Source organism: Notothenia rossii, assembly GCF_949606895.1.
Source record: "Notothenia rossii genome assembly, chromosome: 11".
Taxonomy (NCBI): Eukaryota; Metazoa; Chordata; class Actinopteri; order Perciformes; family Nototheniidae; genus Notothenia; species Notothenia rossii.
In genome coordinates, this window is record NC_136910.1 from 28,573,215 (window position 1) to 28,585,302 (window position 12,088).

At 39.4% G+C, this 12,088-nt stretch overlaps 2 protein-coding genes across 3 annotated transcripts; one reads left to right on the forward strand and one right to left on the reverse strand.

Moving 5' to 3' along the window:
• The first annotated feature begins 2,054 nt into the window (after positions 1–2,054).
• On the forward strand, positions 2,055–3,882 carry LOC307023590 (uncharacterized protein). The gene is made up of 3 exons (XM_079656922.1): positions 2,055–2,774; positions 3,151–3,369; positions 3,452–3,882. The coding sequence occupies exons 1-3, from the start codon at positions 2,281–2,283 to the stop codon at positions 3,657–3,659; spliced, it is 921 nt and encodes a 306-aa protein (XP_079513048.1). The 5' UTR covers positions 2,055–2,280; the 3' UTR covers positions 3,660–3,882.
• A 24-nt stretch (positions 3,883–3,906) lies between these two features.
• Positions 3,907–8,622, reverse strand: LOC307023591 (uncharacterized protein). Of its 2 annotated transcripts, XM_079656924.1 has the most exons (11): positions 8,363–8,619; positions 7,626–7,932; positions 7,446–7,525; positions 7,172–7,230; positions 6,883–6,922; positions 6,735–6,802; positions 6,566–6,655; positions 6,117–6,430; positions 5,180–5,352; positions 4,676–4,890; positions 3,907–4,599 (listed from the first exon to the last, which is right to left on the reverse strand). In XM_079656924.1, the coding sequence occupies exons 1-9, from the start codon at positions 8,372–8,374 to the stop codon at positions 5,348–5,350; spliced, it is 975 nt and encodes a 324-aa protein (XP_079513050.1). In that variant the 5' UTR covers positions 8,375–8,619; the 3' UTR covers positions 3,907–4,599; positions 4,676–4,890; positions 5,180–5,347. The 2 variants fall into 2 exon arrangements, with proteins under 2 accessions (XP_079513050.1, XP_079513049.1); XM_079656923.1 differs by lacking the exon at positions 5,180–5,352 and having other exon boundaries at positions 8,363–8,622.
• Positions 8,623–12,088: the final 3,466 nt, after the last annotated feature.

Consider the following 12,088-nt stretch of genomic DNA (forward strand, 5'->3'; position numbering starts at 1 on the left):
TTAGCATTCTGTGCAAATAGTGTGACTAGTGTGCATTTAGGACCCACTAGTACTACTGCTGAACATTTTAAGCCTCAGTAGTTCACTATTTGAATTTAAATGTATCCCACTACTTAACTAAAGGCAGTGTTTCTCCTATATACAAATAGCGGCATGGGAGCCTGCCTGCAGACCTCCACTCTCAGGACAGTTCCGGTGCAGGCTGCACTCTCAGGACACCTCCACTGTCAGTACAGGAAGTGACGATTCTGACGAACACGTTTTTTTGCCTATTTTCGGACACTTTTTTTCACTTCCCCCCCTATTTTCCCCGGTTTTATTATTTTTCTATTTTTTGGGCTATTTCACCCGGGGACAATTTTTGTTGCATTTTTCTCCTCTCCTCTCACTGATCGAATGGCAAACGCGACACACTGTCGGAGGGCCTCCGCGCCGGCCCGGCCTAGCGCCGGTGCTCTGGCGGTCGTTTCCTCCGAACTGCGGGTTCGACTCTGATGGCCGGGAGGGTGTGCTGCGTTGGGGTGGGGGACTTCCCCCACTCTGCGTGTCTCGGCACTTCCAAGTGCTTCTCGAGTCGGGATGGTGCGCAGGGTTTGAATTCCGGGCACAAAGGACAGTGGAACAGTTTGCAACATGTTGTGCAGCGTTTCACTGCAGGCTTTGCAGTGCCACAGAGGATGGAAAGATGCATCTCGAAAAAACAGGAACAAATGTTACAAAATGTATAGTACTAAAACTTCAATGAAAACAATACTTCATACGGCCAGTCTTTGCACGCTGTTTAAGTGTGAAAACAGCTTATTTCACTATAGGCCTACATTACATTCTAAAACTAAAGGCCAGAAACGAAAGAAACACTTTTAATCTTTATCTCTTCTTTTAAAAGACACCAGTGTCGTTGCCAACAACAACAAAGGCAGACTTACCCTTGCTAACCTCTTTACACAAACGTTTAATAAAGCCAAACTGACAAACACTTTTGACTATATAAATATATATTTTTCACATTACACAATTGCCTCTGCATTTGATTATTATCAGTTTTAGTAATAACGTAATTAATAACTAGCTGTGAAAGCAGAAAGCTATGAAAAATAATTGCAAGCAGACATTCAAGTGTACAACTATTGCACAATTTATTAAAGAAATTAGTTCAGTAACAACATGCTTGTACATCGGCACACACACACACACACACACACACACACACACACACACACACACACACACACACACACACACACACACACACACACACACACACACACACAAGGTTACTTAAGGTTTCTCACGCAATGCCACTGTCTCGTAGCAAATAAGACATACCGGCTTGTCTCCATTTATCACAAACTTGTGCTCAGTTTCCCATGTCTCGGTAAATGAGTGCATTAAATTGCTTTCCATCTGCATCAACTTTTTTTTTTATTACCGCTGATGATATTGAGACGCATCAGAGAATAGCGGCATAGGTGGCCTATGATAAGCAAATGATATGCTCTGCAAGTATATATATATATATTATATCGATAAATGTTGTTTTGTCTGCGAAACAATACATTTAGACTGCATTCATTGTTTTGTACGGTGGCTGGGAAGTGCAATGGACAATTACAAAGTGTGAAACACTTTAACAAAGCTTGAGACAAATTTACATTTTATAAAACAAAATTACATTAGCAAAAACACTTTTACCAAGGATAAAACAATTTAACATTAACAAAAACAAATTAACAAAATGCAAAACACTTTAACATTTCCCGAAACACATTAACATTTCCCGAAACACATTTACAAACCAGAATTAAACCGGAAGTGACGTGACGTGACGTGACGTAACCATAGGACGTGACGTGATTGGCTCAAATTTAAATTTGTTTTGGCGGAAAGACCGAAGGTACGAGTGTGTTTCATATTCAGTCTATGGTGTGTTTACGTTCGGTAAACATGTTTTGTCCGTTTTGTGGAAACAACCTGGAACAAGTGACACGGTTTTGCCTTTCGTGTGGAGGATCTCTGGAGTGTTTAAAGGACACGGATCAGACAGAAGGACCAGATATCTTGCATCATTGCGTCCAATATTTTAATGAAGGTCACTCGTATGCTGTAATCGTGGACATTTTGTCTACCTTTCACGGTGTAAAAATCAGTTTGCGGACTCTTAAAAGCAAACTGAATCAAGCCGGGTTTTACCGCAGAAAGGGTTATTCCTCTCAAATCGCTGTAATTAACGCCATCAGGTTGGAACTTCGTGGACCTGGACAATTGTTTGGATACCGAACAATGTGGCAGGCACTAAAACAAAAGTACAGTCTTCGAGTGAAGAGAGATGATGTTATGAATTTGCTCCGGGAGCTTAACCCTCGAGGCTGCGAGAGGAGATCTCGCAGAAGGTTTATAAGGAGAACCTACCACTCAATGGGACCGAACTATATGTGGCATGCTGACGGTTATGACAAACTTAAGCCATTCGGTGTGGCCCTTTCAGGATGCATAGATGGATTTTCACGTAAAGTACTATGGCTTGAATGTGGTCCAACAAACAATAACCCAAGAGTTATCGCTCAATATTTCCTCAAATGTGTGCGAACCCTCGGTGTCATCCCCATGAGGCTGCGGACTGATTGTGGCACGGAGAACGGAATTATGGCTGCAATTCAGTGTACCCTACGTCACCATCACCATGACTACTACTCTGGAGCGTCCAGCCACATGTATGGCACATCCATGACTAATCAGCGCATTGAGTCCTGGTGGTCCATATTAAGAAAGGGAAGGTAAGTGTTTATCATTATTTTCTATTACTTGCCAACCCTGTCAGACAAACAACATTTGCTTAGCTAAAGTGTATCAGTTTTTATTATAATAGATATAATATATAGCCTGTAGTCTATGACCCAGACTATACAAGGCCTTTCTTTAGAACTTATTTTTGGCAGAAATAAAGTTAGAAACTGTGAACATCTAAGCGTGGGTTTTGGATTGAACAGCGGCCCCTGAGGGGACGTAGGCCCTATAGGTTGTGAAGCAAATAAATTATGAAATAGACACTCAATGATTTGTTGTTGATTTTACTGGTAACCTTTTAATGTAATTTGTAGAATTGTTGTATATTGCTTAATAATTCACTTGAAAATATATCAATTTCTATAGGTCTCAGTTCTGGATGGAGCTATTTGCAGACCTCCGAGATGCTGGATACTTCAACGGGAGTCACGAGCATCAGTGCCTTCTGAGATTCTGCTTCGTTGATGTTATTCAGAAGGACTTGGATGAGTGTGTGAGACTGTGGAACAGTCACAGGATTCGCCCTTCCAGAAAAGCATCATGTCCAGGAGGAGTGCCCAATGAACTGTACTACTTGCCACACAGGTAATACATTGGTGATGGATTGATACTTCTTTGTGTTTTTATCTTAAATGTAAATAAATACTATATCTTCTATTTAACATAGATTTGGCTCCAGGGACTGTGGATTTGAGATTGAACAGGCAGAATTGGATGCTGTTCCTGAGACAAGCCTGTCAATAGCTCCATGTGGGGACCAAAACATGCAAGAGTACTTGGACTTTGCTATGGAGCGCAATGACCTACAGAAGCCAGAGAACTGGGAGACTGCATCAGAACTGTACATGAAGCTGAAAGAATATGCTCAGTTATAAAGTAATCGAAAAGGTATTCAGAAGTACAGTAGCACTGTTTCACCACTCCAAATCAGATTTCAGGGCTCAACAATGCTTGGTTTCATGGTTTGTCAGACTGCATTTACTCTTTCCCCTGTGACGTATCCAAATGATTATGGTACCTGTTCATCCGAAGACTGGTCCTATTTAGAAAAAAGATATTCCCATACATTTTTAAATAAAAACAGCATTTTGAAATGAACATTGTTTCCAGCCAATCACCATATTTGTTTCAATGTCATTTATACAGCACCAAATCACAGCATAAATATCTTAATCATTATAAAATATAACCGGAATAACAACAAACAACGCTCCAATTAGCAAGCACAAACAAGGTTATGTTGTGTGTGTAATTGTGTGCAGAAAGAACATTTCTGTATAAGTCTTATTTCAACCATGTGGACTCACTGGAAACCTGAGAATGAATGACTGATTTACAACAAAGAAGCTATGGGTGGCAATGTGAAATATGTATAGCAAAGTTCAGAGTATTTATAAAAATTGTATAGGTATAGAACAATACTTTGATTTTGTCCCAAACTAAATGGACAACATGAGCTGTAAGAAGAAAAAAAAACACGTTCACATCCAACAACAACTATGAACAACCTTTATAGAGTGTTTACTCTATGAAAAACCTTCATAGAGTCTGTACTCTATGGGTCATCCAGTCACATGACTTAAAAACAGCCAAATCCTGGAGAATTTTGCATTCCAAAGTCCATTTGGGACTTAAACACATTGTATGCGTCAAGGAGAGGTAGTTTTAATGTGTTGGAACATGTGTTTGCCATTGGGAATGGAGAATCATCAAGGAACTCTATTCCTGGCGATGGTTCAAATCCAGATGGGGGAAGTGAAGTCAGCCCAGTCGCAAACATCAAAACATCTTCCAAAGACACAGCAGTCTGGCTTTCTGCAAAGAAAACATGTTCAGATACATTTTGGCAATGTGTTTCCTGAAATAGTTATAAAAACAGCGATTTACAAACCTTCACAATCAAGGAGATAGTCTGCCCAGTAGCCCAAAGTTTGACTTTCCCTAAGCCTCCTGTTACTCCCTGGTGGACTGAGGTCAGGCTTGAAGAGTCGCTCAAGTTCCAGAGCAGTAAGTCGCTTTTCAGAGTGGCACAGGACCGGGGCCAGCAGAGTAGGGTGCTGCTGTAGTGCGTTTAAAAACTGAAGGGCTGAAAGACCCTCCTTGAATCTGAAGAGTGAACAAAAAAAATATTTCATCACAAAGTCACATTTAAATAACCTAATACCTAAAACAAGGGGGGGGTGGCATGAGCACTTAAAGATTGGCACAAGACAGGCAGGGAAAGGAGAGACGGACGTCCCATATCAGTTATACTACACAGGCACACATTTTGACACTGACTAATTGCTAACAGATAAACATAGAATAAACCAAAGAGGGGGACCATGAGGAATTTTAAACAAAAAATTCTTACATACATTAAAAAAAAATCACATGAATATAAATATGATCTTACCTCTCAATTACAGAGGAGTTTCGGCCAATAATGTACCACTGGAGGTAGTCTGACACAATATCATTCTTTCCTTCAACAGAAGCCACATGTCTCAGACAACCTGCTGTCTGTAACATTGTGCTGTGTCTCATGGTCATTTCTCGCAAGGCATCCACTGAGGCAGCATTCTCAATCTGAAGATTATAAAATGGATATAAACAATCCAGTCAATAACTGCATGCAATTTTTTTTCCATTGCAAGATTTATATATTACTATTACTACTATCCTTGTACAATATATACCTGGCTGCTAAATCCTCTATTACAGGATGTGTTTTTTGTAAATTGTGTTTGTGTATCTTTACTAGTTTTTTATCATTCTTCTTAGGTAACATTAAGTTGTCTTTGGCTCTATTCTGCTCCAACAATGTAAATGTCCCCTCTGTGGGACTAATAAGGGTATTCTGATTCTGATCACAAAACAAAAAATGAAGCCAATTCGGTGTATGTGATAAAGGTAAAGTAAAGATGTCTCAAAATACTGCAGGAACTACATAATAATCCACCCTACCACACTGTTGCTGTATGCAATTCACACCTCTTGTAAAGCTTTCCCTACTTCTCCATCAGTTATTAAATCAACTGTTGCTTTGAATGAAGGCTGGCCTGCAAGATAATGTACAAGATCTTCTGACAGAAAATGTGGCCCTGGACCTCCATGCACAACTGACACTGCAATCATCTTTCCTGCCAAGTAGTATTCATCCTCCCTAACAGCTGTGAATAAAGGTATTCATATTGCAAAATTAAAACTTTATTTAGTATATACTTTAATGTACTGTAATGAAACTCAACGTTTTGGAAAAAATTGTTCAAGCAACAAATCATATGTCATGTGATATATATGGTTAATGATCATTAACAATTGTATTAGTACACTTCTAACCGTATGCATACCATTTGCATTGTAGACCAAGAAGCGGCGTCCGTCTGGCCCATCAAAAATGGGCCGGTCTTTCAGATTCTTCATCAGTAGAGATAACAACTCTCTCCTGGGACCACCTGAGTCAATTCCTTCTTCGAAAACACCAACATCATCAGTGAATTTTACCAGCATGTCACAGTTTTCTGAATACGATGTACGCTTGAAACCTCTGACTGCTCCATCCCAAACATTAGCCCTTGAAATGTTGAACCGGCTGACTCTTCCATGATCAATAGGCTGTGAGAGGTTAGCAATAATGGCAGGTAATGTAATGTTCATCTCCTCCCTGTAAAGGAAAAAAAGTGACCTTATTAGTGGATATTCCAGAGAGTGCACAAACAGTTTTAAAAAAAAAATGTTGTACCAGAAATATTGTACAGAGAAAAAAAATGTAATGTCACTGTAATAGCTGTTCGTTTACATTTCAGTGTCCAATAAACTCGTCATGTTGACTGCAACCAGCTCTTCGTCCTCTTCTTCAACACATGGTGCATACAGGTCTGTGTATGTACTGTTAGGAAGTGATCATTCCCATCTTACAAACAAAAATGTCTTTCTCGTGTAAGTGAGTTACTAACATTTGTACTTACCTGTAGCAAGTAGTCTTGTCTGTATTTGTTTTGGGTGGACCCATATCCTCAGTATCAGATATTACTATCTGAAATACAAATACAAATTTCTGTAACAAAACAACACTGAACATTAGAAACATCAGGCTTCCACAATCTGCCTCAATACCTGTCCAGGCTGAGTTGTGGATGAATGTCCAAGTGCCTTCCTGAAACATGATAAAATTGATAAAATTATTAACTTCATGATACAGGGTATAGTTGAGTTTTAAGTAACATTTAGAGGTAGGAGGAACCATAAGATTTATAAATAACAGATTATTTTTGTTTGAAATTAGATTAAACATGACATGTTTGGTATTTTTGTATCCATGTTCACCAGAGAAAATGCTGTGGCCTATTCTTATCATCCACTTAAAGATAAATTACTTATTTTGTAAAAATAAGTACAAACTTACCCTTCATTTTCCGGTTTGTGTTTTGGAGTACTTTTGTTTCGTGGTTCAAATTCAAATACCTGAGAGTAAAAGTGTACAATTATCAACAGCTTCCATTATTGTTCCCTTACCACATATGTCTATCAACAGTGAAACGTTGTGAGTGTTTCTGATAGTAATTGTAACTGCCAAGTTGGTTCTTCTAAAATATTTACCAGAATATAGATTTCCTGCTTAAAATCAAATGTATATGAAAAATAAATAAATGAACATTAAAATAAAATCATTTACGCACCACAGTGTCAGCCTGATTGAATTCAGCTGTGCTCCTAGATGTGATGACAATATCCGAATCAGAGTCTGAGGTATCATCCCCTGTAGTAAAAGCAAAACGTTCAACACATTATTATGTATGCTGCAGTAGAGGATGTTAACATGTAAACAATTAAAATATTGAATAATAACATCCACAAACCTCCTCTAAAATGTTTCTCAAGGCAAATGAAAAGGGTGATCCTGGCATATGCCTTTCCTAAGTCCTTTTTATATTCTGCCAATGTGAATGGCTTTTCTGAACCAGGCACATTGACAACCTCTGAGCAGTCTGGATACAAAAGGACGTACGGTCCTTCATCCATGTCCTTGTTAAAGGCTTTCATTTTCTGGACAGCTCGTTCCAGTATAGCAGGTGCTGCTACCTCCGGGTGTGTAAACAACGGGAGTGTTTTCCCTCTCCGAGGCTTTAAATCAACTCCTTGTGGCGACATCATTCCTATGTTTATCTAGTAAAATAGCAGAGATATAAGTAATGACACACACAGAGACACTGAGATTTCTATGAAACGGTTAATGCAGCTTACCTGGACTCGTCTCTTTTCTTGTTTAAGTCTTCCTTTCCCACAGTTAAAAGACTGTTTCTCTTTTTACTTTGAGTTTCTGTACTCCATGAAAAGTTTATAGGATCGGCCAGGTTGTTCTGCTATGAATAGTTCCAATAAAAATATAATAATTAGCAGCTCCAACAATCAGCAAAAGCAAGTGTGCATTAAAGTTTACGGAAAACCTAAAAATAAAAACTAGCATATTAGCTCAATGCGTTGCTATTCCGTTAAGACATGGATTGGTATTTGACTGATATGAAACTGTGATTGAACTTTTATTTACTGCATGTCTTACATTAGCATCACAAAGCTAGCGCAATACTACACTTACTTTGTTTCGCATTTTCCGGCTGTTTCGATGTCCCCTGTGCGCTTGGTACACCCGTCTGGTCCGTGTCCTTTAAACACTCCAGAGATCCTCCACACGAAAGGCAAAACCGTGTCACTTGTTCCAGGTTGTTTCCACAAAACGGACAAAACATGTTTACCGAACGTAAACACACCATAGACTGTATATGAAACACACTCGCACCTTCGGTCTTTCCGCCAAAACAAATTTAAATTTGAGCCAATCACGTCACGTCCTATGGTCACGTCACGGCACGTCAAGTCACTTCCGGTTTGATTCTGGTTTGTAAATGTGTTTCGGGAAATGTTAATGTGTTTCGGGAAATGTTAAAGTGTTTCGGGAAATGCTAAAGTGTTTTGCATTTTGTTAATTTGTTTTTGTTAATGTTAAATTGTTTTATCCTTGGTAAAAGTGTTTTTGCTAATGTAATTTTGTTTTATAAAATGTAAATTTGTCTCAAGCTTTGTTAAAGTGTTTCACACTTTGTAATTGTCCATTGCACTTCCCAGCCACCGTAGTTTTGGATAGTGCAAACAGGTCACACACCTTACCTTACTGATTTGCAAAAACCATCAGACGAGCCCTTCGGTGGGCGGGGAAAAAAACGTGTTCGTCAGAATCGTCACTTCCTGTACTGACAGTGGAGGTGTCCTGAGAGTTGAGTTCTGCACCGGAACTGTCCTGAGAGTGGAGGTCTGCAGGCAGACCCCTCTCAATAGCGGCGGCACACCGCCGCTGCTGAAATATGCACGCCGCTGCTCGGGGTCGCCAGCCAGGTACCCACACATCTTTTTTTTTAAAAATGTTTTTATTAAAATAATAATAAGTGGCGACCGATTTTTAGCATAGGCGGTCACCTAGGGCGCCAGATCTGGGGGGCGCTGCGCTGGTAGCTCTGGGAGGGGAAAATGTTTGACCATTGGCGCTCATCCTAATGTTTGGCCTTGATGTAACAACATTCATAATTAAGTAAATGTAACACCCTTTTCACCCCGGTTACACTTTTCATTTGCCTTGTACGATGGGCGCTGTAAGTGAGGAAAGTGGGGGATGTTGGCTTATCAGGAGCCCGCAGCTCACAGCCTTAGTGCGAGCGTGGGAGCGAGTGAGCGAGGGAGAGAGAGGACGCACCGGTACCGGCGCTGTTGTTATTAGAATCTGGTGCTAGCTGCGCTAACGGATATAAGAAGTAGATGTTTCTACAACCAGGGTGGAGGAGAGCTCTCTTGTCAGATTGAGAGGCTCAGTGAGGTAAAGGACTCTCTGAGTGTTTAGATAGTTAATTTTACTCTAAGTTATCTCAGTGGGTCTCAAACAAATACAGTATGTGTTTACAAATGATGTAAACACATATTTCCAAGGCACTCCTTTATAATTATTAGGATAAATAAAAACAGGTTTGAAATCATTCCAATGTATAATATAGGGCAGCAAACCAAAAATATCGTTTAAAGTTGGAGAGACACAAAAATATGCATAAATAAATGTTAACTGGTAAAATAAGATATAAATGAACTACAAAAATAAAATGAGTTACATTTATTTGTTATTGGCTCTGGTAGTTTATTGGTTATGTTCACATACTTATTTGATTATTAAAATGTAAACCGATCTTTTTCATATGGGGGTTTAGAGTTGTACCCCTTAGATCAGGTCTCTACTAATTGTGTGCTCAAAGTGCACCAGATTGAAGCATTTTACTTTAAAATGTTCAAAAAAATCTTCCCAAGGGGGCATAACCACGGACCCCCCTAGAGGATGTGACATCCACCCCTCAATTAAAACATGTTCATACAATACTGAATACATTTGAAGCCATTTTGACGTATATTACCTATGTCAATAAGTTTCTGTTTTTGTAGGTTATTTGTCTTTTGTAGAGATTTTGTCATTTATTCTTTATATATAAAATCTTGCCTAGGGCAGCAAATTGGCTAGAATCGGCCCTGGTACTGGGCCTCAAGAGCCTTTCTTGTGATGGCAGACACATAGACACAAATTGGCGGGGCGCACTTTGCACGCGCACACACTAAAAAATTCCAAGCACTCCGTGCTCACATTATGATGGGCCCACGTGCCTTAGCACAGCTGCTATGACTCCATCCTAGGGGAAACACTGAAAGGGTTCACTAGTTAACGTGTAGACATTTTGAGACACACTAGTTAAACTAGAAAGGTTAAAAGACGCGTCAACTAGTGAACCTTTTGCCTTTACTAGTTAACTAGTGAGTGATTCTGGGTGCTACTAGTTAACTAGTGCAGACACATGTATGCCACGAGTTAACTAGTTCTGGTTTCTTTTTGTAACTAGTTAACATGTCAGAGTTTTTGCAGCGCACTAGTTAACTTGTAAGACCTTAAGTGTCACTAGTATGGTCAGAGGGTCAATAGTTCATCAAAAAGCTTACAAGTTGGGACTTTGGTGCTACTAGTCCAGCTCCTGGCATCACTAGTAAGGCTTATGTGGTAAATAGTCAGACAAAAGTGCCACTAGTTGCTGAAAAAGATTGACTAGTATAATGTTTGGTAACACTTTATATTAAAGGTGGGGTATGTAATTTATTTCAGAAACACTTTTTGTTAGATTCCATGGAATGCTCTTAACATCCCGATAGCAATGAATATATTAAATGCTTTGACAATAAATACATACAAAAATATAATCTGTGGAAGCCGTAGTACTGCAACAATCACGACCAATAATTTTAGCCGGCCCGGCTAAAATAATTGGATGGCCTACCTGTCTGTCAGCCTTCCATCTGTGCACAAACTTATCTCATGCTGTCATTGGTCATGTGCGCGTATGGGTGTGTTGGAGGCGGGGCTCTGTAAGGAAGTGGCAGATTTTTTCCGGTTGTGTATTTTCAAATTCTAGCGCACTCGATTTGGTTTCTCCAAAATTACATACCCCACCTTTAAGGTATACATATTCACCATCAACTAGTTGTTAATTAACATGCATATTAGCAGTATATTGGCTCTTTATTAGTCATTATAAAACACTTATTAATGCCTTATTCTACATGACCATATTCTACAAGTAATAGGTCATTAGTTGAGAGTTTTTCCTCAATAACCCTCTAATTAGTTCTTATTTGTTGCAAGTAAGGAAGTTGTTGTACATGAGTTTTGGTCTTAATATGCGCTGCTCAATATGGGCCTAATAAGGCAGTAGTACCACAACAATAGTAATTCTCCCACAATAACACTTAACAAATATGATCTATTCTTATGTAACAATACATAAAACTATAAGTGTTGATGAAGTCTAAATAACTCAAAATGAGGTATTTCTATCTAAGTTCTATCTTTGCTCCAGACGGGGGAGGGCGGGGACGTTGTGACGTTGACCATATATGTGTGAGTTGGGGTGTAGAGTGTGTGTGAGGATAAACCTGCAACCTAACATGTAACCTGTGTCCGTGTGCGAACAAAGGAGTGAATGAACCCCAATAACTTGAAGCCTGTTTCTGACTCCCTTTGTAGAACGCTACAATACTGTTTGACCTGCTTGTATGTACTTACACAATAAGTGTAGGCTAATGTTCTCTCTATGTGTTGTACTGTCTCAGTGTGAACTGTCTAGATTAAACAGCCAGCCAAACTATTTTGAGAGCCATGGAATGAGCAGCCATGCTCCTTTTATTGATTTATTTGCAGCACTGACATTCAAACAGAGTGAAACTATAAACAAAGAAGTTACAAGGC

Bases quoted from the DNA above. Each gene is read 5' to 3' on its own strand.
- LOC307023591 (XM_079656923.1), bottom strand. The intron at 7,231-7,445 runs GTGCGTAAATGA...TTTTACTCTCAG, and splicing joins TCAATCAGGCTGACACTGTG to GTATTTGAATTTGAACCACG. The intron at 6,656-6,734 runs GTAAGTACAAAT...ACTTCCTAACAG, and splicing joins GACAAGACTACTTGCTACAG to TACATACACAGACCTGTATG.
- LOC307023590 (XM_079656922.1), top strand. From the start codon at position 2,281: ATGTGGCAGGCACTAAAACAAAAGTACAGTCTTCGAGTGAAGAGAGAT. The intron at 2,775-3,150 runs GTAAGTGTTTAT...CAATTTCTATAG, and splicing joins TCCATATTAAGAAAGGGAAG to GTCTCAGTTCTGGATGGAGC. The intron at 3,370-3,451 runs GTAATACATTGG...TATTTAACATAG, and splicing joins CTGTACTACTTGCCACACAG to ATTTGGCTCCAGGGACTGTG.